Here is a 23,741-nt window from a genome sequence, read left to right on the forward strand (position 1 = left end):
AGACAGAAAGACAGACAGAAAGAGGAAAAAGGAAGGAAAGAAAGAAAGAAAGAGGAAAAAGAAAGAAAGAAGAAAGAATTTTTCTTTTAATACTCTGCAAAAAATACAATGGAAAATAGCACAAAACATTTTAGAAGGAATCAATTTGTGTATGGTTTGTAAAATGGACCTGGAATTTATTAGATATATGTCAATTGTTACTTCATTTTGAAATTTGGCTGAATGTTAAGACACACCATCTGATCTAGCAGCAGTTGATACTTACTAACTAGTGAAAGGACCACAACAACTAAATCAAATATGTTCCAGCCAATGGTGAAGAAGTAATGTCTCAAGGCTATTATTTTTATGACGCATTCCCCAGTAAATACTGCCACAAAGAAGTAGTTGATCCTTTTAAGAACATCCCTGACATCTTCATTGTCACTTTCTACCATCATCACAACCATATTTAGGCAGATGAGAGTCACCACACTAATGTCAAATGCTTTGTGTGACACTATATCAAAGAAAAATCCTTGAAATGCATTCTGTGGAGAGAGAGAGAATGGATTCATGTCACTTCTAAGACTCAGGCAACATTCAAGTATTAAACAGTAATTTTTGGTTCGAATTTAAGACAATAAAAAATTAACAATATGGTGCTAGAAGCATTTTAGGGGATTTCTTTGGACATTTTAAGATAACACTCAGTACGTGGCCAAGTATTCTGAGGTATCATGCAACTACATTTCCTTAGAAAAAAACTACACAAAAGGAAAACTCTGTGCATAGGAATAATTATTGAAACAGACATTTTAGTATAAGCAGAGTTGTAGGCTGATGATGGGCTCCAACTTGTAAGTTTAGTTCCAGATGCCCTGCTGCACAATTTAAACTGGACACCATCTTTATATTTTCTACCATGCTCCATTTTAAATGGTCTCACCAATGGTCTTGGGATGGGTTTTTGAGGTTTCTTGGATCCGAGTTTTTTTAGAGCATTATAGTACTTTTTCTGTTCCTCAGTCAAAAAGAGATCTTTTCCACCTAAGTAGAGGGAAAGAATACTGTTACTTGAAGCTTAGGCACTTGACTAAAAAAACATCAGCAAGTTTATGTTGAAAACAACAACAACAACAAAAATAACACACAAAAATTCTGAATTCTGAAACTCTTTCAGTATTTCTCCTTTTCTTTGAAAAGGGGTGCTGAAAAAAATGATCAGAGCTTGGTGAAAATCAATTCTGATCAGTATTCCTGAGTTAGATTCCTTAGCTGGGAGAGCCCTTCTGAAGTTCTGAGGAACCTATTTCATATTTTAACCACAACAGAAGAACTCATCAATAAAATGCTTTTCATTTATATTTTTGGGAAAGGCCAGAGAAGAAGTGCATGGCTGAGTTACCAAGGAAGATAAAGCACTTTGGGACTGAATTCTGTAGGATTCTCTTTACCACAAATTTCTGGTACTGTTCTATTTACTGCCTATGCCATCTGTATTACTTAGCAATTATCCAGGAGAAGCCATCACAGAATCACTGAATGATTAGCATTTCGTAAAACCAGCATGTAACAACATCTCCTAGGGCATCTAAGCTCCCAATTGCTCTAGCAAGACCTCTGAAAATTCAATTTACACTTAGTACCATCTATCACAATGAAAACCCCCCAAAAGGAGAAAAGAAATGAAAAAAAAAAATAAAAAATACACACTTAGATCATGCACTCAGAAAAAAGTGTTAAATCCACATCAAACTCCAGAAAGTGTTTGGGCTCATCAGTTGCTTAACTAACATTATTGCTGTCAGCTGGGATCATGCCTGGTACTTTGTTGTAAAAGGGAATTATGACTGTGAAATTGGACAGTTGCCCCTCATACATATCTTTTCTCTGACCAGATGCAGAAAGACAACAAATTTCTTGTGTGCCTTTTCATCTTCTACCCAAAGCAGCAGTGCTTTGGTGCTTGGAGTAGAAGTCAGCCTGTGGAAATAATGAAAAATTCAGCCTATGGAAATAATGAAATTGCTCCTGTGGAGACTGTCTTTCATATGTGTACCTTGAAATTGCAAACCCCCTGTCAGTCTACCAACAAAAATGCTTACTTGTTTTATTATAAGACTCCCCAGTGGATTCATGGACTCAATTACCCATATTATTATGGATATATTAAGTTCCTAAATGAATCAGGGACAGAAGTCAATCAACAAATAAGCTTGATAATAAATAAGGTTCCAGATGCTAAAGTTTACCAGGGAAGGCTAACTGTTGCTTTTCACTTGCTTTGTTTTTCAAGATTTTTCCTTCAGCTTCTGACTTAATAAAAATTTTAGATAATCCAGTACAATATGGAGAGGAAGCAGTCCTCCTGGGCTTTAAGGAGCCTTTAGATGGTTATCTGTCTTTTTCCGGGGGTTTGGATCTGACTACAGAATTTTTTTTTTTTTTTTTAACTTAATAAATTAATTTGTAGAGTAATTTACTGAAGACTAGATTTTTTTATTTTTATTTTTTTAACGAAGCTAGTTTTAGAAAAAGTTCTGATTAACAAGGACTTTTCAAGTTTCTTCACCAGGAAAACAGCTGCCACTTCTGCCATCAGCATTTATGGGGTTTAATCGTCCTTACCATGTTTGTTAGGTGTTTCCACTCAGCAAAAAGGGTTGTTCTGTTGTCCACAGAAAGTCTTTAAAGCACAATCATAGAATGATTTCGGTTGGAAGGGGCATTTAAGATCATCTAGTTTCAACCCCGCAGCTATAGGCAGGGACACCTCCCTGTAGAAGATTGCTCACAGCCCCATCCAGCCTGGCCTTGAATGCTTCCAGGGAAGAGACACAACCTCACTGGGCAATGTGTTCAGCCTCTCACCACCACCACAGTAATGAATGTCTTCCTGATATCTAGTCTAAACCTACCCTCTTCCAGTTTAAAACTATTTCCCCTCATCTTGTCACTGAATGCCCTTATAAAAAGTCCCTCCCAGGTTTCCTGTAGGCCCTCTTCAGGTACTTGAAGGCCTCTATGAAGTCTCCTTGGAGCCTCTTCTTCTCCAGCCCCATAGGGGAAGAGAGCCCCAGCTCTCTCAGCCAGCCCCATAGGGGAAGTCCACTGGACCTGTTCCAACAGTTCCATGTCCTTCTTGTGTTGGGGGTTCAAGAACTGAGCACAGTACTCCAGGTGGGGTCTCAGAGCAGAGTATAGGGTCAGAATCACCTCCCTCGACCTGCTGGTCACACTTCTTGACACTTCTCTTGATGCAACCCAGGATATGGTTGGCCTTCTGGGCTGCAAGCACACAGTGCAGGCTCATGTCGAATCTTTCATTAAGTGACACTCCCAAATCCTTCTTCTCAGGGCTGTTCTTAAGCCACTCTCTTCCCAATCTGTCTCCGTGCTTGAGACTGCACTGACCCTAGTGCCAGGTCCCTCTGGATAGCACCTCTTCCCTGTAGCGTGTCAACTGTACCACTCATCTTGGTGTCATCTGCAAACTTGCTAAGGATTCACTCCATCCTACTGTCCATGTCACCTACAAAGATGTTAAATAACACCAGTCCCGACACTGATCCCTGAGGAATGCCACTCGTCACCAGTCTCCACTTGGAAACTGAACTACTGACCACAACTCTCTGAATGCAACCATCCACCCAATTCCTTATCCAGTGAGTGGTCCATCCATCAAATCCATTTTTCTGCAATTTGGTGACCTGAGTGTCATGCAGGACAGTGTCAAATGCTTTGCACAAGTCCAGGTAGGTTACATCACGTTCTCTTTATCCTCTGATGCTGTAACTCCATCATAAAAGGCCACCAAGCCTTTTATTCACCAAGCCTTAAATCTCTATAAGTAGTTACCTGAAAACTGTATAAATCTACATGCCAAACTGGCACAGACTCAATCAAATTGGGATTACAAGAGACATGAATTATTTCATACAGTACTTATCTTTTTCCTTTGTTGGTTAAAGTTGCTGATAACCACTCCAATGAAGAGATTCAGCATGAAGAAAGATCCAAAAATAATGAAAATCACAAAGTAAATATACATAGGAAAGAATGCCTCAAATTCTGGCTGTTGATCTACCTGTTACAAAAGGAAAAAATATTAGTAAAAATTAGATAATAACAGCTTTGTTATTTCCAATCTATAATAACTATTTTTTTATTGTAAGGAAGAATACACTTTTTTTTTGTATTTAAACATTTACATGTGGAACAAGTCTTGTTCTGTCTTGTAGCTCTTTGTAAAGGAAGATGCCAAACCTAGCTTTAGCAAATTACTTAAGTAATCAATAATAATTTCCAATCAGAAGGGATACTGCAAATGCCTGAATCAGAAAAACAACTCAGGCTGAAACATTTTGGTGGAGTTACCAACCTCTTGAACACTACCCCAGACAAGCAGCAATTCAAATTGCTAGCTTGCTATGATCAACTGTTCAAGCAAGGATCTTACTTTTAATTAGCAGCTACTTCATGATTGGTGTTTGAATGAAAATGGAAATAGCAGATGAAATTAAATATGTAAAAGTTAAAACACATTGTACTAATGAGAGTAAGAAACACCACTCAGAAATGGGGAATAGTAAGAATATCTAACATAGGGAACAAGCCTTCATAAATACCTGCTAAACATAAAGGAAAATTTGCTTCAGAGGCATAATCCCTCTAAGATCTCCTCAACTCTGTTCCTAAAGAAGACTTGTATAAAACATGCAGCATCTTGTGCAGCATCACTCTATTTCAACACATTTTCTCTCATCTAAGTGCCAGGTATTTGGTATTCCACAGACTTCTGTTTCACTTCATTGTGTAAAGCACTGATCTGAATGTAGTTCTCATTTGATAATGCAAATAAAGCTGAAAAAATACGCTGCATGTCTAAAACAAAACAAAAAAAAAAGTGGAGAGGAAAGAAGAGAGAAGAAGTGAGAAGAAGTGAGAGGAAGTGACCCACCTCACGTGCATCCACTGCTGCATACATAATGTCCATCCAGCCTTTAAAAGTTGCCTGAAAATAATTACATCACTGAGTTTATTCTCATTAAAAGTAAATTAAAAAATTAAAATTAAAATAAAAGATGAGGTAGAGCTAACATAAATGTGTTTACAGTCAAAGAAAAGTGAGCAGTGTGCTACAAAAATGTTCTAGTGATCTACTTAATTAGTAAAGACAAACAAATTTTAAAAAATGGGTGTGAACCATTAATTGTTTTAATCAAGGTTTTTGTAAATTCTGTATTTCTTGGAAAACAGTAAAAGTTTATGTTCAACTGGCAAGTATATCCTAAAAGACAGAAAATAAATTCTAAGACTAACATCAGTTTTATCATCTCTGAGGATTCTAGAAGGCTTTGAGGATGCAGGGCAAGGAACACTTAGATTGAACATGGGGAGAGGAAGCACTTCAAAAGGTGTTTCCATCATGTTCTTGTGGTACTAAGATCAGTAAGTTAGCATCCAGACACTTCATGACTTATATATCAGAAATACAAACAAACTGCATTGAGCTATTTCTCTGTTCCCCAACACAAAACTAATTTTTGCTCAAGATAATATGAGTGCTTTAAATCCATGAACATTTCAGGGTTGGTATATTTATCAAAACAGCAATAAAAATCAAAAAGCCATGAAACAAAGTTGCATATGTAAGAGTGTATTTTATCAGGAACTGAGCAGCTTACAAGCATGAAAAATATTTATTTAAGCTAGAAAATATCATCACTTTCAGCAAGAAAAACAAGTGCAGTGGCGTCCTGTGGCTGGGCTGCTCTTTTCCTGAAGAAAGTGAAGCTGAGTGTATTTTTACAGAACTTACCACTTGGAGAAGAGCCAAGTATCCCATCCCAACATGATCAAAGTTTACATCACTATTTGTCCATTTCCCTCCATAATTCTCACAGTCAGTTTTGTTGTAAACTTCCCTGTTCTCTCCTGCCTCAGGCACGCATTTCCAAAATTTTTTTCCAAGTAGTTTTACTCCTACAATGTTAAACAGGAGCCAGAAGACAACACAGACGAGTAAAACGTTCAGGATCGAGGGGATAGCTCCCAAAAGGGCGTTCACAACAACCTTAAATAAATAACATGAATGAAAAGAAAGAAGAACTTGTCACATTCAGTAGAACACCTTCCCTCTCCCCCGAAAACATTTGCTTTTTTCTTTGGTATCTACGAAGCTTCTCACTCACAGAAAAACTAGCTGATGACATATTTAAAGCCAACCCTCAGCTGACACCAAGCTTGTCTTAACATCTTGTGCTATCTGTCTTGTCATTCTGAGGAAGCAGAACAGATGGCAACCAGAATTATCCTTGAGTAAAAGATGTACATTAAAAAAAGTAGCCTATAGGGGCTCTAGACCCTAAAGACAGGTATAGGGGAACAGGTTGTACTCATATAATACCATGCCATAAATAATCCTCATTTACGTTGGAGAAGTTTTGTGAGAGAACAGGAGCTTAACCTCCACAACAAAATGGGCCTCACGTGATAACCATTAGGAACTGACTGCAAACAGTACAAGAAGCAGAACAATTAGGTTTCCAACATGACTGACTTTTTTTTTGTTAGCTCTCTTTCTTCATTTAGGTTTGCTGAGGACAAGGTGAATGCAAGACTGCAGTATGCATTAGATCTCTTACAGAAATGATACCACTGAAAATGAGATTCCAGCTTTTGAGTGTCTCTGCTGGTAACATTGGTAGAATTGGCTCAAGCAGCAGCAAAAACTCACATTCAAGAATCCATCACATTAATGCTGACAAGAAGGACCATGGTTGTTGCCAGTAGGAATTTTGGGACTATCTTCTATTTCTTTTCACCCTTTTTTGTCATTTTGTGGTGGGGCATAATGAAGCTCTGGAGATAAATCACTGCTAGAATTATGAGAAAATTCCAAGAATTTTATCTTGGCCTTGGGTAATATTCACTAGAAGTACATACTACACTAGGAACACACGTCAGCTGTTCCAACCTAGATCATATTGTTCAGGGTCTCCAGTCACGTTCTGATTTTTTTCCCCAGGATGGAGATTCCACTACCTTTCTAGGCAAACGATTACATCCGCATGACAATTATCTTATTTAATAGGAATATCACTCACTGCCAACTCATTCTTTCTCATCTTCCCCATGCAGTCCTATCAGAAATCTTTAGTTCAATTTTCTGTAACTTAGGTAATTAAAGACAACAATTAGATCTGTTATCTAATTAGATCTCAAGTGATGTTCCTTTTAATCTTCTCTTCCCCTGACAGAACAAGCTATACCCTTCACCTCTCCAGCTACATTATTCAGATTGCTAATGAAGCTTTAAGTAGTATGGACCCCAGGACTGAGCCATCAATAATGATCTAGGATTGAACTCAATTCTGCACATTGAACTTAGCAGTTCAGCCAATTTTCATTTTAGTTCATCTACCCAAACCATATTTAATCTCCATATGAGACCATGGATAACTTTTCCCTTCCTCAGACATCTTGCCATAGACAATCTTCATAAATTCACACTGGTTGATTTCATCTGATTTCTTGTCCTTCACATTTGTAAGGAGAATTTGCTCAATAGCCATCCTGGGGCCTGACTTTAGCATCTCATCACATTCTGTAATCTGACATAGGTCAGATAATTTATATCACATCACATATCTTATTTCTTCCCATTGGCTTTAAATGCTCCAGATAGAAACTGCTCTGAGCAGACTAAGGTTAAATAAGAAGAATCTCCTCCTCTGTTAAGAAAGTCCCACCCAATTTAAGTATGCAAAGGATTGCTCTCTGTCACATCCACCCAGTGCAGGGACCCCACCCAGAGATACCTGTCAAGGTAAGTTGATACAATCACAGCAGTTTAAAGAAGGGGAATTATGGAAAGGAGCTACAAAAAGTGAATAGTTTCAGCTGAAGCAGTGAATTATTTAATCATTTTTTTCTAGTTCCTAACTTCTTGTCTGAGGGAGGAAGGAAAAAATAAGAAAGGTCTGTAGTCATCACACTTCTTAGGCCACGGAGATCAATAGAAAACACAACTTCCATGGTACAGTATCCTCCTTGCGTAACAGTTTGTTTGGGGTAATTGGACAAATGTTTTCCATGTCTAAAGTAAAATAAGGAATGGGCTTCAGAAATGTACCAGTTTAAAAAAAAAAGTCTGTTTCTTTTACAGATTGTAGTGAAATTTTGGAAATGTGAAGAAATATTTAAGTAGTCTCATTGATGTACACCACAATTCATTGTATCAGCACACTATAATTTAATCTCCTTCTCTCATTTGTATTTATATACTTACATGAAATTATTTTTGAAATGACAACCATCTTAATGCTATTTCAAGTCCCCGGATAGAAATGTTATCTCATAATAACTTCAGATGCACCTGCTCCAAAACATACACACCCCTCCCAATATCCATACCTTTATCCCTTCAAATCTTGACAAAGCTCGTAGAGGCCGCAGTGCTCGCAGCGTCCTGAGAGACTTCAGGGCACTCTCAGAGGAACACTGTGAACTTTGTTCTGAATTTTTTCTTAGCCCCCAGGAAACACAAGAAATCTGTGTTCATTGAATTGAAAATGAGATTATTAACTGGCATTCAAAAGCTTACTCCATTTCTGTTTGTAGACAATCACAGATCAATGGTGATTGTAGCTCTGATCAGTAAATCAAATGCTAACAATATTTACTCACAGCTATACCTAATAGGTAATGTAATTTTATTTTTTCAGACATTTTTCAAATAATGGCATTCTTTCATTTTTATTAACATATATCTGTTTGGTGAAGTTTGGTGTTTGGTGTTTGTCTTTTACAATCCAGTTTAATCCCAATCCAATTTTCCATATAGTTCTTTATACAGAAAAAAATCAGAATTCTAAATGTAAGTTCAATATAATACTTACACACACAATGATGAAGTCGAGCCAACACCACATATTTGTGAAATAACTGTGCAAACCATAAGCTACCCATTTCAGAAGCATCTCCATAATAAAGATGTAAGTGAATACTATATCAGCATACTCAAGGAGCTTCTTAACTGTTTTTCTTTTGTCAAGGTAAATATCTTCAAATGCCTGGAATTTCAGAATTAATTTTAAGGCTGTTTAGTAATTTTACAGTAAATTATTTTAGAATTGCACAGTATGGTTTATTCTACCCTTTTCATGTTATGCTATTGGCAACTTATTTTTATGCATAGAAATAAAAATCTAAATAGTAAACATCATTTTCAGATTGGTTGAAAAACTTCGGGTTATTTCTGTTCCGGACTTCTTCAATAAGCACCTGATGAGTGCCTGATATGGCTACCAAAAATCTTAGCTTCCCAAATAAGTAGATAATTTTTAAACCCTGAAATCCCTCATAGCTAAGTTTAAATTTAACACATTAACCAATCGCTTTCAGGCCTAAACCTCCCAAAGCTGCCACCACCATCAGTCAATCTGCAGAGCTGTAATACAGGTATGAAAAAACACAACACACACCTTGTCTGTTCTTTCCAGAAGTTTTGAATTTCTCACAAAACCCCTGAAAATCCTTGCTGTCAGTAAGGGTTTGGAAAATGCTTTATTGTGTGATCACTTCATTGTCTTGTTCACTTGCTTTTAACAGATTTGCTGCTCTACCAATTTATTGTAAGTTATTGATACTGCCAATCAATTCCCAATTCCTTTAATAGCTGCATTATTTCCTCACCAATCCTCTGGCAACGTCTTCCTACTTCCTTTCATCCTCTAGTCCTCTATCATACTACCTCCATCTCCACTTCATGTCTCCTATGGCCAATATTTCTAGTGATCTATCCACCCATTTCCACCACCACCAGTTGACAACCCTCCATTCAAAGTTTGAGAAATTGAATGAAATTTACCAGTGCTGCACTGCTCAATACTATTATAAAAATGATAAAATTTTCAAACCAGCTATGTTTGACAATTTTGTAGCAGGTTTTTCTAAATTTCCACCAAGTGCTGCCTGGAAACTTAGTGATATCTACGCTGCAGCAAGGAAAATGTTTGACACAACCTGAAAAGAAAAAAAAAAAAAAAAAAAGCATATGAGCTTAATGGAAAATACAGTGCCACAGAATGTAAAAAGTATATGAAGAGTGCACAAAGAATGTTGTTTCACTCATATGACCTTGCTGCGGCTGGAGGGATCTACAGCTGAAGAAAAGACAACATCTGTAGGCACACAGAACTGCTTTTTATAATGTATTTCATACATGGAAAAAGCAGAGAAAGCTTTGTGTATACAAACACACAAGTATTCCATATGAAAAAGCATCATTGCTCTGTAGAAAAACTCTTGCTGGTTTTATTATCTCACATTTATGCTTTTTGCTGTTAAAAGAGAGATGACCTTATGACCTTATTACTGGTTTAGTAAATTATTACTTTTATTCATTATTTCACTTGATTGCTCTGCACAAACATTGCAATAAGCTTCTGCTTGCTATTTTGCACATCCTTTCATCTTCAAAGGTAACATGATTGAAACATGACGTCCACGCAGTCTAAGGAGCTGCTGAGGCAATTAAATATAGATGTCCACGCTGGGATAAACCAGTCTTTTAAATTCCATTGGATGCACTGAGTGGATATTCACCCACTGCACTGAGATTTCGGACAGCTGAAATGCCACTTCAGATACCAGAAGTCAAGATGTATATCCTGGCTGACCTCCATTTGCCCCTTCAGAAGTGCTTTATTAAATGCCCTCACTCACATACACTCAACTACAGCCTGGTGTCACAATCTAAGCGTGAATCACACTCCAAAGACAGCATTTCACAGCCTAAACACAGGTGTTTAGATCCATTTTAGGCCCATTGGGGTACCCTATAGTGCCTGTGTCACTTCTGCCAGCTCTATGCAGTTATCACGGGTACTCTCAGCCATTCCGTACAGAACTAAATGCCTGTGTTCAGGCATCTCAGTCCTGCTCCAGTTGTGTGCTGGCTCTGGCTATATTTATTTGACTTTTTATTTGTACAAATTACTCAGGAGAATGACATCTGTCAATCTGGAAACATTCAAACAGATACCTTTGAATATTAGTTCATTTGGTATCCCTATGATACATAAGATCTACTTACTTTCTGTGCAACAGTCCTTAGGTAAATGTGTTTTTTTAGGCTGGGGATACAGGTCTATAAGAGTGACTGGGTCCACGGTGCTGGCTTCAGAATAGCTACCAACATCAAATCCCTGCACAGAAGGAGGCAAAGAAGAAAATTATTTGTTTTTCCCTTAATAAAGACATTTAAAGCACATTCAAACTAAATAAAATCTCCCTCTCCTTCAAATAAAGGAATAAACAAAACTAAAGTCATTATGGAAAACAAGCATAAATCAGCCCAAAATTGAAAGTGCCCTGACATGGAAAGGCAAGGCATGGGGACAGGTACAGGAATAAGAACCCAAGCAAAGGGAAGACTGTCTCTTTTGACAGCCATGATGGTCTACACTAACTTAAGTTCATTGACATAGACAAAAATGATTTAAACCCACATTTATATAATTAAGTAATTTACACCAAATAAAACTCTGGGGAATTTTATCTAAAAGCAGCACATCTTAAAGTGCTTGGAGGTAATGATTCAGAATTACCGAATTCCCATTTTGTTTTTGGGTGGTAAGCTACAAATATTCACTTTTTTTTGCATATATATATCTCTATATATTTATTAACGTGGAACTACGCTGCGTTAGCTAAGCTAAAATCTATAGCTTCTAGATGAGGAGCCATTTGAGTGGACCCGTTTTAGAGAATAAATTTTTACACTGAAGGATGATGGCAAACAGTTACCTACAAAACTGATGAGTGAATCAACTGAGTTTAAAGAGTGCTCCTTGCTTAATTTTACAATGAAATTATTAATTGTAATAAAAGAAAGTAATCAAAAGAAAGTAATATATTTAGTTACACAGTTAGCAATGGCTGCTCATGAGACTCAAAGCTCCATGTTTCAGTAGGCATGGTGCTGATGGGTTGACAGTTGGTCTAGATGACCTCAGTGGTCTTTCTAACCTTAACAATTCTATGATTTCTGTTATAAATTACTGTCACAAAGCAACACCTTCTGCACAATTAAGACTTTGGAAAATTAAGACTTTTTGGAAAAGTCCTGTTATTGCTGAATAAGAATGAAAATGTTAATCCCTAGAACACTCAGAAGATGGTAACTGTTACAAATACCTCTTCTTGCTCTTTATTTTTGTACGTTTCTGAAGTCCAAGAAATCTGACTCAGGAGACTTGAGTTTCGGCACTGCTCTCTGTGTCTCAATCTGTCTTCCTAAATGAAGTAATGCAAAACAATTGATTTTCCACCTTTTTCTTCCAGAGTGTTGTTCTTGAAGGAATAAATATTTATCAAAGTGTAAAGCATCCACAAAATTAAGCATGTCTGTCTTTTTATAGATAATTATATAATACCAATTGAAGGCATGTAGAAAGTATTTTTTTTCCCCTCAATTCAAACACTTTGGTCCTGTTGTTATACTGTGAATGTTTATCATTTCTCAAGACATACATTTATCCCAGTGATGGGTTCCTGCATCCACTGTAGAGGCTCATCTGCAATCTCTACAGCTGCATTGCAGTAAACTCCTCTTTGTGGCTGGAGACAGAAGAGCTCAGTGATCCCTAACAGCTCTCAGTCCTCTTGTTGATGTAAAATGAAGACAGTATATAACACGTAAAAATAACCAAAGTAACCCATAATGCAATCCAAAACATATTTCAAATTGTCAAAGATGACTCTAAGGCGATCAACAATTTCTGCTTCTTGAAAATTTGCCCAAATATAAGACAATGTCTCCTCTTGTGATCAAAAATATAGGAAATGAATTCTACAAGTGCACCTAGACACTGACCATATAACAATCTAAGCGAGATCAGCATCAGCTTTTCATATTTTTCCCGTGGCATAATGCTAAGTTACTGCACTTTGAGCCCAAATATCATAAGCTACTCAAAGATGCTTTCTACCTTGCTTTAGCAAATAACTTTCAAAGAAGTTCCTTCTTTAACAGCTTTAGCCAGTCTGTACTGGTACATCCTTCACACAGAGTGTCTGAGAAGGTCTTGCAATGTTTCTTTTGGTTCACCTTTTGGCAAAAGATTGCACAGAACTTATATGCATTTAGGTATCTGCACTTAAGTGCCTATAGATTAAGCTTATTCCTGCCCTTTGCAATAAAATTAAGATATGCAAAAGAGAATCTAAAATATCACAGCGGAGAACAAGGGATCAAAAAAACTCAAACATGTTGGTTTGGTTTTTTGTTTGTTTGTTTTTACAGTGAAGATCTTATTTGCATTTGCTTTGGCTTCCGAACGACTGAGAAGCAACATATGAGCACTACATCTAGAGACCTGTCTTCCAAAATATCCAAATGCCATTGATAAGGCTAAGGAGACAAAAAATAAGAATGTCTGTCTTGATAAAACTTCATTTAGCAATTGACAACAATAAAATGAAATAAAATAGCTCTAAACAGATTTACAGCTACCACTGAGAAAATAATGAACAAGTAGACACCCAACTTCTCCTGCTGAATAACAGAGATTGCTGAATAGCTCTTGCATTTTGAAGCTACTAGAAGAACAAAAAGTAAAACTGTGGAGATGACAGATGAAATAACATTTACAACAGTGCCTTAAAGACTGTATTTGCAGATGCAAGTTACAGCACATTTTCTATCATTAATATTTCTTACCCATTTTCTGTATTCTCCTTCTGTGTATACACTCTGCTCATCATCACCTTCATCAGTATAAGTCTCTGCTACTGCAAGGGGAATGTGGCCACTATGGTAGTTTAAAGAGCCTTCGTATTTCCCTTCTGCTGAGGAACTCTCTTCATTATTATAACATCCAATGTCAAAACAACTGTTGTCTGCATCCTTTCCAACATCTGTCATAGCATAGTTATTTTTCTCTAAGCCTTTGAAGGAACTTTCTCCCAAAGTCTTCTTTTTGGCTGTTGTTTTTTTGCTTCGTTCCATGGTTTTGCCACATTTATCCAAAATTCTCAGTTTCACAGACTGCAGGCCCTTACAAATCCGTGCAATGGCAATCTCACATTTACTCTGTTTTTCAGCTTCCTCTTGTCCCGGTGAGGAGTCAGTACTGAAAGAACTCAGCAGCAGGGCAATGAATAGGTTGAGCACCTTGAAGGAAATAAAGTAAGCTGAAGACACCACTACTTCTAACAGAAATAAATAAGTAAATAATAAGATCAGAAAACCCCTCTTGGGCGAATAGATAAATAAATAAAAATCTCTCTTTCATCAACTGCTCTGCTATCAAATCGAGCATATGAACAAAATTTCTTCTTCCAGTCAGTAATAGAATGAGAATGAATGCTCACTGTAATGGAGTGTTCTTACCAAAGCATATAGTTATGTATTATGCTTCTAAAAAAGGTATGCAAAGATGCAGAATTTTCCAGAAAGTTTTAGCTTCTAGGGGAGCTGTATGCAAGATGGACAAACAGGAAGAAAAAAATCTAACTCATACATTAGAATGAATCTAAATCATGCAGTCTAGAAAATCTGGGTACTGTAGCCTTTTGATCCTTTAAGGGTAAGTCAGTAAGCATTTAAAGCAGTTCTGTTGCTTGACCTTAGCAGCACAAAAGATGAAGAAAGCAAATTACCACTGAATTATGGGAAGTGCTGCATGTCTGTGCTCTTATTAGAATGAATCATTTTGTGTATTTTAATTATTGGTTACTTCTTGTGTAAGAAAGACATGGAAATAAATGAAAAATTGAAAATAGAAACCATAGAAACCGGCTAACATCCAGAAAACTGAAATGCAGGAATACTCTTCAAATGATAACATTTACCTAAGGGAAAAAGATGCCAACGTAACTTGGTTCAGTAGGGATGGAAAACAGCTTGAAACTCACCACTAAGTTTCCTATCACCAGGACTAGCAAGAAAATGGGAAGACACAGCCCTTGTCCAGCCACTTCCATACATTCCCACATGGTTTCAATCCATTCTCCACATAATATTCGGAATATGACCAGGAATGAATGACAAAAATCCTTCATATGCCAGCGTAAGTTCTTGGTTGTACTTATTTTGTAGAAGTTAGCACTGTAACATTTGCCCAAAACCTGCTTTCCTACTACAGCAAAAATAAATACAGTGATAATCAAAACCAGAGTGAGGTTACCCAGTGCACCAACTGAGTTTAGAATTATTTTCATAAGAGTATTTAAGGCTGGCCACATCTTTGCCAATTTGAAGATCCTGAGCTGCAAGTAAAACACAAGGGAACAATGAGAGGCAGAACAGCACAAAAACAGCACAACACAAACACACAAACACACAAACAGGCCCTGCGTTTATCACGCTGCCTTCACTGCCAAATTCAACACCACCCATCATAATTCATCCCTCCATATAAAGGTTTTTAGCTGCTCAGATCCAAAAGTTTTCTACTTAAGTTCAGATACAATTCTGAATTCACAGCAAGGGTGTAGTAAAAAAAAAAAATTAGTTAAAAAATGACATTATACATAGATATCTGAGAGATAGCCCTTTATCTAAGAAACTGGGAAGCCTGCTCCTAAATCTAAGCCTTGAGAAAAGCCATGTTATTTGAGGAAAGCCACAATGCACCTAGGAAAAGACAAGTAGTGAAGGCACCTTTGCTATCTTTAAGCTCAGATAACACATTTTCTTATCTGAAAATCTAAAATGTAGTTGATTAGTGACACTCTATGGACCTAACAGAGAAGTGGTGAACTTACTGCTAAGTCAAATCTCTAAGGGGGAGCACTGCCAGAACATTTGTAGTATCCCATATACACAGCATAATAAACATATTACACGTATTCTTTGCCATGCATCTAATATTCATTCCAATTTAACATTCATGCTAGCTTACTATTTGCTTACAAAGAGAACAATAAAATAATTTGAGGGTATTTCCACTGCAATGTTTTCACAAATCTATACAATGCAAGTACTTCTAAAAAAGAATACAGACATAATTACCAGCCTGAAAAATGTCATATTTTCATGAAAGCTTATTAGGCCAATCATCACAACTATACTATCAAAAATATTCCATTTTTGCTGAAAGTAGTAATATGGATCTAGGGCGATGATTTTCAAGACCATTTCTGCTGCAAAAATCACGGTGAAAACCTGGAAAAAGAAATTCACCATAAAGTCACTGAAAATGTATGTCTCTTTATGAGACTGACCAGTCAGTCTGGAGCTATAACTCCATTCTTGATCTGTGAGTGACCTAACTTACCTTGTCACTTATGCAAATCAATCTTTTCTCAGAAAGAGACATGCCAGGGTGCTCCAGAGCCATGAAAAAAGTATTCACTATAATGCAAATCATGATTATGAGATCGACAAGTGGATCCAAAGCTATCAATTGCACCTTCCCTTTGACTGCTCTCCAGAATGGGCAACAGTTCCAAATCAGATACTTCTGAACAAGACGTTTCCAAACTGAAGCGAATCTCGCCTTTGCATTTTGCTGCTCTAAATGATAGAAGAGACATACAAATAATCTCACAGTATGAAGAAAAAGACCAATACTGGTATTTATTTTCACACTTTGGTTCCTATCTTCTGAGAAAAATAGTACGGTTGAAAAAACTTTGTTTCATTCACGCTACATCACCTACTCACAGGCTAATTAAAGGTCATAAGCAACAAATTCCATGATTACAGAAAAAGGTGATATTACTCACTCGTTCATATTGCCATTATCCTGGGGGATGAGAACATACCTGCTCTAAGGAGAAATAACATGCTGTATTTGGGAAAACATACAAATTGTTTTCTGTCAGTTGTACCTTATGGTCACAAAAGCAGAGAAGTGCCCACTCCCATCTTTTTCAAAACACTGTCCCACGTTCTAGAAGACTGATAACTTTCCCTTTAAGCCTTCTCTTTGCAATACTGAATCAGCTCAGCCCACAGCAAGTGTTCCAGTCCTTAGCTGTCTTAGTGGCACCCTGCTGAACATAAGTTAGTTTTCCAAGGTATTCCCTATAACATAGGGAACCAAAACTGGGTACAGTATGTGCTCTAACAAGCGTTTAATTAAGGGTAATAATCATTCTTCTCAGCGTCCTGGCTATGCTGCCTTTAATACAGCCCAGAATGCTGTTAGCCACCCCTGCTGAACTCATGCTCAGCTTGCTGCCCAAAAGGACTGCAAAAGGACAAGGGCTTGTTCTGCAGAGCTGCTTCTCAGGCAATCAGCTAGCACCCAGTTTATACTGTTGCAAGAGATTCTTGCACTTATGTAGAAGTCTGTCCTTGCTGAATTTTTGTCAGGTTTTTGTTGGCCTGTGCCATCAGTCTGCCTAGGTCCCTTGCCCTGCCTGTATCAACAAGTCTCCCCCAGTTTGGTGTCATCTGTGAATTTTGAGAGCAAGTACCCTATTACTGCCTCCAGGTCACTGATGAAAACAGTAGGACAGAAAGGATCCTAAGATACCACTCTGTGGTACTCCATTTGCTTACCTAACCCACAGTAAAAAGTATCATGCCCACCAGACTCTCAAAGCCCAAGAATCCAGACAGTTCTCTGATCAGCTGGCTGCTCACCCATGCAGACCTTAACATCCCAACAGGGATACAAAAATACTCTGGAAAGCCTTACTAAAAACAGCGACAACATTGCCTTCCTTTCAGCCACAAATCCCAGTGACTGTATTGTGCAGAGCAATCAGGTGTGATTTAGGCTTGGCAATGTCAAGTTACAGTTGCAATTATATGTGATCTGAGAATATTAATTTCATTGAAACTTAGATTTTAATTTCCCCTACTCATTATTAAACAATGTCAATTGCTTGTGATATTTTGCTCTCTTCAGTCAAGGTACACAATCAGAGTTGAAAAAAGTACTGAAGAATTAATGACTTACTCATGTTATCTGTAATAACAGTGGCTGCACTCATTAACCTCTGTCTCTGATAGGGATCGTTAATAGAGTCCATGGACAACTCATAAGACAACAGGATCTGCCTCTTTGGTTAGAAAGACAACAGAAGACAGTACAAGAGAATATGAATAAATGTTTGCAAATGTAAAATTATTCACAGCACAATATAAATGTACAGTTAAAGTGTTTAAAATTTGTTTTAGATATACACTGTAATGAAGCCTTACCTTGCTGAAGGAATGGAATATAAGACAAAACAAGAAAATATCATGTGAACACAAGAATATGTCATTAAAAATGCTACCACGTGTCTCCTTCTGAAAATAAAGTCTTGCTAAAAATAATTTTGCCATTATAAAAATGCATATAATCATATATAGTAAGAAACCTTAACAGGAGAGCAAGGGAAAAAAGAATAATTTCAAACTTTCTTGAGACAGACAATAGGAACACACAAAAAGAAGACTGAAGATCAGTTTGAATAACTGGTTATGGAACTATTTCTAATAAATGACAAACATTAACTAATGTTAATAATAGCTATTTAGTGAGTCAGAATTATTGGTTTCCTCATCCGTTTTAAGCCTATCAAGAATATCAATCTGCTTAAAGCTAGGAATGGGACAACTTCAGTTTTCACTAAAAGCTACAGAATGCTCATCTCAGTGTTCCTGATATACACTGAGAAACAGCCAGGCCAACACCTGCATCCTACAAAATACTCATTACAGTGAAAGATTATGTTCCTGACACATTAACTATGTACACACACCCCCAGTGCATATACAATCTTTAAAGACTACACTGTTGTAAAGCAGGTTGTAAAGAATAGGTGGCAATCTCTGAGGTAGACAAAACTAGAAAGAAGATTCCAGCATTGGGATGGAATTAGAGCTATCAGCTAGTAACAAGTCACCAACCAGATCACAATGCAGTCTTAGTGATCATCTTCTGCACAACAACTGAGGTAACTTCCCTTATGAGGAAGATATGCAGCCAACGATATGCAATATCATCACTTTAGACTTTCATCATAAGAAAATTCTTACAACATGTTCCATAAAATTATTATTAAGAGAATTAAACTGACATCCTTAGCCCTAGAGGTTTAATATTAACTAATTTATTTCTGTTCTTTGCTATTTTAATGACTTCAAAGCTAAGCAAAACTTAGCTGATAGAAGAGTCATAAAATAGACATGTGAAATGAATTTGCAATAGCGTGCTAAAATGTCCCTTTTTTCAGTCTGCATTTTTTCAGAATCTAAAAAAAAAAAAACAATTAGAACATTTTAATCATATCCAAGTCACTAGGGCAACTTGTCTGTTCATTTCTTTCTCTAATATTTGGTCCCTTCTGTAATGTCCCTTTCTACAATACATGTAATATTGAGAAACCTCTAAAAATTCATGTGTCTTCCTGAATGAAGTTCCCAAGTTTCTTTGTTTCTGAAATTCCTGTCTGTTCACAAACTCTCAGAGCATAAGCCTTTAGGAAGGTTAAGAACATCCATCAAAACTAAGCTGTTTACTGTTTAGCTGTTCTTTTCCTTTTAACCAAATTAAACACCTGGTTATGGGAAGTCCTCTGATAAACCACTATTTAAAACAGGAAAGGGCTCTAGAAAGATAATCCTTCAAGTTCTTATGGAATTGATGTTCTCTGAAGTTTTCCACCTGATCCACTTCCTTCTCTTTGTTTTGGCATCTTTAGCCTTTTCTTACAATTAAAAGTAAAGTGTACACTGAGGAGTGCTCAGTTTTAGCAGAGGTTGCACGACTATTAGGTTGCCATAACAGGAAACAAACTGGCACTGTCTTAGAGTTGTGGATTACAGAATCACAGAATCGCAGGGGTCCCTTCTCTAATGTTTCTTTCTGCAATATTTATAATATTAAGAAACCTCTAAAGGAAGGAAAGTAAGGAAAGACCTTCTTTCAAACAGCCATATCACATGCAAGTCTAATGAATATATCCTGTATTTTGAATACTTACCAGCTTCTTGTGGCAATGATCAGGCTGTGAACGAAGCATACTTTCCTCGTTACTTTGATCACCTACAATTAAACTTTGCCTTGAAACAGGCTTTTCTCCCCTCATCTCTTTTTCTTGTGATTTTTCTAAGTCAGCAACTGACATTTCAGATTCAACATGGGAGGCTTTATTACTCTCTCCAGCAGACAACATCTGGAAATGAAGCAACAAAAAGTATGTCTATTAATACAAGCCAAATAACCAGACTAGGATCATACATTACCTTTTGGATACCAAACTACTGTAAAGGGGTTTGAGTTGCATTCTGTATTCCTAAGACTGAAAGATAAAAGCAGGGTTAGTTTTCAGCTACCATAATTTAAGCTTGCCCCTGTCACTTTAGATATTGTATTCCATATGTGAAATACAGAATATTCAGGCATATTGCTTTACTCTCCCTTTTCTCACTTTGGATCTTGAGCACGATGACAACAGAAGAATCAGGGTTCAAACTACATCCTAAAATATTAAAACTCTTTTACTAAGTAAACTTTGAAAGCTCAAATTTCACTCATAGAAATAGCACAGGCTTATCCACAGCTCTGTAGAAGAAATTTGGTACAACAGTGATGCTTTTTGTCTTAACAATGAAATGGGTTAAGTTGGTATGGAAAATTTGTAAGTCCTCTTACAAGTCTGACTTTTCTGATTGCTAGCTGCAAATTGGAGGTATCTTTCACAAAAGTCAGAGGATAAATGATACCTTACCAATGATTTTCAATCTGTGTTTTTGCTTCAGCTGGGCGCTTAACTTCTCAGGAATAAAATAAAACGAGATCCCAAGTCTGCTATGGGCCAAGAAATTAAAGAATCTAGGCAATACTATGCCAAGAAGAAGAGGAAAATATAAATCTGTAGCGTGTCAAAACCAACAGCAAAGAAACTAATGCAGTTTCTGGATGCTCCTTTACATGAACATGGAACTAATGGTACTAGCCTGGCAAAGGCTGCCTATCCTGGTCTTGTCAGCTGGTAGACATTCTGTGTGCAATCATTCAAAAAGAGCTCAGCTGAACACAGTGGCTCTCAGAAAGTGGGTATTCTTACACAATCCTGAAATCCATCTGCAGTTCCAACCTCAATCTCAAGAAATTAAAGAAATGTCAACTTTCCTCATGGATGCATGTACCTCTACCTGTACTTCATTTGTCAGACTATGCAGTGATAGAAAAGACAGTTTGTTATATCCAAGGATATAAGAAAAAATATATAATTTATTCTTTATTATATACAGCAATTTACAAACCTGTTCTTTCTCAAGAATTTTTTTAGCATCCTGAAGTAATTTTTCCTTTGCCTGTGTTTCAGCAAGAGTAGCTTTGTTCTGCTCTTCATATGCCATAGTTACTACAGCCAATATCAGATTGAAGAGATAAAATGAGCATAAAAAGATGACAGCTATAAAAAATAAAATGTAGCTCTTCCCAGATGAACGGATAGTCTACGAGAAAAAAAGGAAAGATCACAACAGTTTCTTAAAATACAAACATTGGCAGTAGGATTAGAAATTAGCAACTTATTTTCCTATACAATGCAAGAGGTCAAGGTACTGCACTGTTCTCTTGACACAGTAGCAGGATCTACCTCTGGTCTCGGTTATGCAGAAGGTCTAGGAATACATCTAATCAGGAGCTCATATGGCCTCAAGTAAATAAATTGTAGATCTTAAAAAACCTGATAATACAATGTATTTCTATTCAAGCATTCATAAGGATGCTCTATATGGCTCAGAAGAAGAATGAACAAAATTTTATTATTAAAATTAAATGAAGTAATTCTCAGCAAATTGGGCAAACGATCAGAGTTTAAGGTATGATAAGGCAACTTCAGCTGTAAAGAGATTTATAGGTGACTACAGAAGAAATTACTGAAAATAACAAGAAAGAAAGCTAGAATTATCTAAAAATTCTAAAATATGCTATCATTAGTTAATAAGAGGCAATAATTAGAGTGCTTATTCTTACTTTTTTTAAAGTAGCACTGGAAGAGATGGTTAAAAAATCAAACTCTGAGACATCAGAAAACAAAAACCACATGACCTTGAACTAACAGTAACAATACATGACTGTTTAGGTTGGAAAAGACCTCGAAGATCATCTAGTAAGACCTTCAGTATCATCTAGCAGTCTAGTATCCACCCAATCCTACACATCCACTGCTGAGCTGTGTCCCTAACAGCAACATTAAAGCATCCTAAATACGTGCAGGGACAGGGAACCCACCACTTCTCTGGGCAGCCCATTCCTATGCTTGACAATCCTTTTTATGAAGAAATTCTTCCTGCTATCCAGTTTAAACTTGCCCAAGTGCAACTTGAGGCTGTAATCTCATATCTTATCACTTGCCATTGAGAAAAGAGAACAACCCCCACCTCTCTATAACCTCCTTTCAGAGACTTGTAGAGACTGATAAAGCCACCTTTTTCTTCACAGTAAACAAGCCAGTTCCCCCAGCCACTCCTTTTAAGCTTTGCTTTCTAGTCCCATCAACAACTCTTGCTCTTCCCTGGAAATGCTTGAGTAACTCAATATCCTTGTGGTGAGAGGCCCAAAGCCTGAGGTGCAGCCTCACCAGTCCCAGTACAAGGCATGACCACCTCCTGCTCCTGCTGGTTGCACTTTTGATGCAAACCAGAATACCAATGGCCTTGTGGCCATCTGGACACACTGTCTGGCTTGTGTTCAGCTGGCTATTTACCAGCACCTCCACATGCTTTTGCACTTGGCAGCTCTCCAGCCACCCTTCTCAAGCCCATATTACAAAATGGAGTTGCTGTGGTTAAAGTGCAGAACCTGGCACTGGATCTTGTTGAATGCCATGAGTCTCGGTGCAATCCATCAACCCAGCCTACCCAGATCTCTTTTGCTGAGCCTTCCTACCATGAGGCAGATCAACAGTCCTACCCAAGTTGGTGTCATCTGCAGATGTATCCATTAAAAAAATAATCTCAATCAACAGAAATTGCTGAAGAGATGTTAAAGTGAACCATATGAAAACTGCAGAACAAGGCAGAAGATAATTCTCTTCTAGCACAGACACTGCATAGGTATAATGGATCCAGAAAGACCTCTGCATACAATTTCTATATAGTTTATGTAAAAAACAAACAAAACCCCAGCACTTAAACGTTGCAAATAAAACATAAAAGGCTCTGTTTTTTGGGTTTTTTTTTAGTTCCAGTTATCAAAATACACTCTGAAATCTAAGTGTATTTGTTCTGAGCCAAAAGGTTTGATGAGGAGTCAGGATTTAGAGAAAAACAGAGTATGCAAGTCCTCACAGCTCCTTCAACAGTAGGGAACTCACTAACTGGATCTCTTACACATCCCCAGTCCTTTGCTAGTGTCATAATTAAAATACTTATTTACTACTCAGTGTTCTAAGTGTGTTCTCCAATGAAACTATGAGTGCTCATGTTAAGAATGCTGCCATTCAATGTCACTTGCAGAAAGTGTTACAACTTAGCCAATTGAAGCTTCTTCCTTAATATTGGTTCTAAAACAAGTTTTGTATCAGTAATGTTAAAATAGGTGCAGATTTTTCTACTGGACATAAACCTCTGAACTTCATGTCCAAAGTCAATATAGCAGGTGATAAAAGTACCTACTTGTCTGTACAGACGCTCCCAGGAATCCTGTGTCATCAGACGGAATAAAGAAAGGAAGGCCCAGCCAAAATGATCAAAACTTGTGTAGCCAAAGTCAGGATTGTTCCCACGTTTCAAACATGTGTAGTTTTCAGGGCACTCATCTCTAAAGAAGGAGAACAATACTTACACTTGT

The 23,741-nt window shown here is 37.2% G+C and overlaps 1 protein-coding gene across 1 annotated transcript in view; it reads right to left on the reverse strand.

Moving 5' to 3' along the window:
• The window catches only part of LOC122159413 (sodium channel protein type 5 subunit alpha-like), a 42,811-nt gene that overhangs the window by 3,182 nt on the left and 15,888 nt on the right, over positions 1-23,741 (reverse strand). The window contains exons 9-26 of the mRNA XM_042816963.1: positions 23,567-23,711; positions 21,206-21,400; positions 19,921-20,112; positions 17,907-18,009; positions 16,272-16,510; positions 16,007-16,159; positions 14,908-15,261; positions 13,712-14,164; positions 12,187-12,285; positions 11,084-11,195; positions 9,857-10,011; positions 8,886-9,059; positions 8,401-8,538; positions 5,804-6,058; positions 4,943-4,996; positions 3,932-4,069; positions 929-1,033; positions 266-530 (exon numbers count right to left, since the gene is read on the reverse strand). Coding sequence (XP_042672897.1) covers positions 266-530; positions 929-1,033; positions 3,932-4,069; positions 4,943-4,996; positions 5,804-6,058; positions 8,401-8,538; positions 8,886-9,059; positions 9,857-10,011; positions 11,084-11,195; positions 12,187-12,285; positions 13,712-14,164; positions 14,908-15,261; positions 16,007-16,159; positions 16,272-16,510; positions 17,907-18,009; positions 19,921-20,112; positions 21,206-21,400; positions 23,567-23,711 — 3,329 coding nt within the window. The remainder of the gene's footprint in view (positions 1-265; positions 531-928; positions 1,034-3,931; positions 4,070-4,942; positions 4,997-5,803; positions 6,059-8,400; positions 8,539-8,885; positions 9,060-9,856; positions 10,012-11,083; positions 11,196-12,186; positions 12,286-13,711; positions 14,165-14,907; positions 15,262-16,006; positions 16,160-16,271; positions 16,511-17,906; positions 18,010-19,920; positions 20,113-21,205; positions 21,401-23,566; positions 23,712-23,741) is intronic.

Source organism: Centrocercus urophasianus, unplaced genomic scaffold, assembly GCF_019232065.1.
Source record: "Centrocercus urophasianus isolate 14NV4802_14NV808 unplaced genomic scaffold, USGS_Curo_1.0 seq_16, whole genome shotgun sequence".
NCBI classification, from domain to species: Eukaryota; Metazoa; Chordata; class Aves; order Galliformes; family Phasianidae; genus Centrocercus; species Centrocercus urophasianus.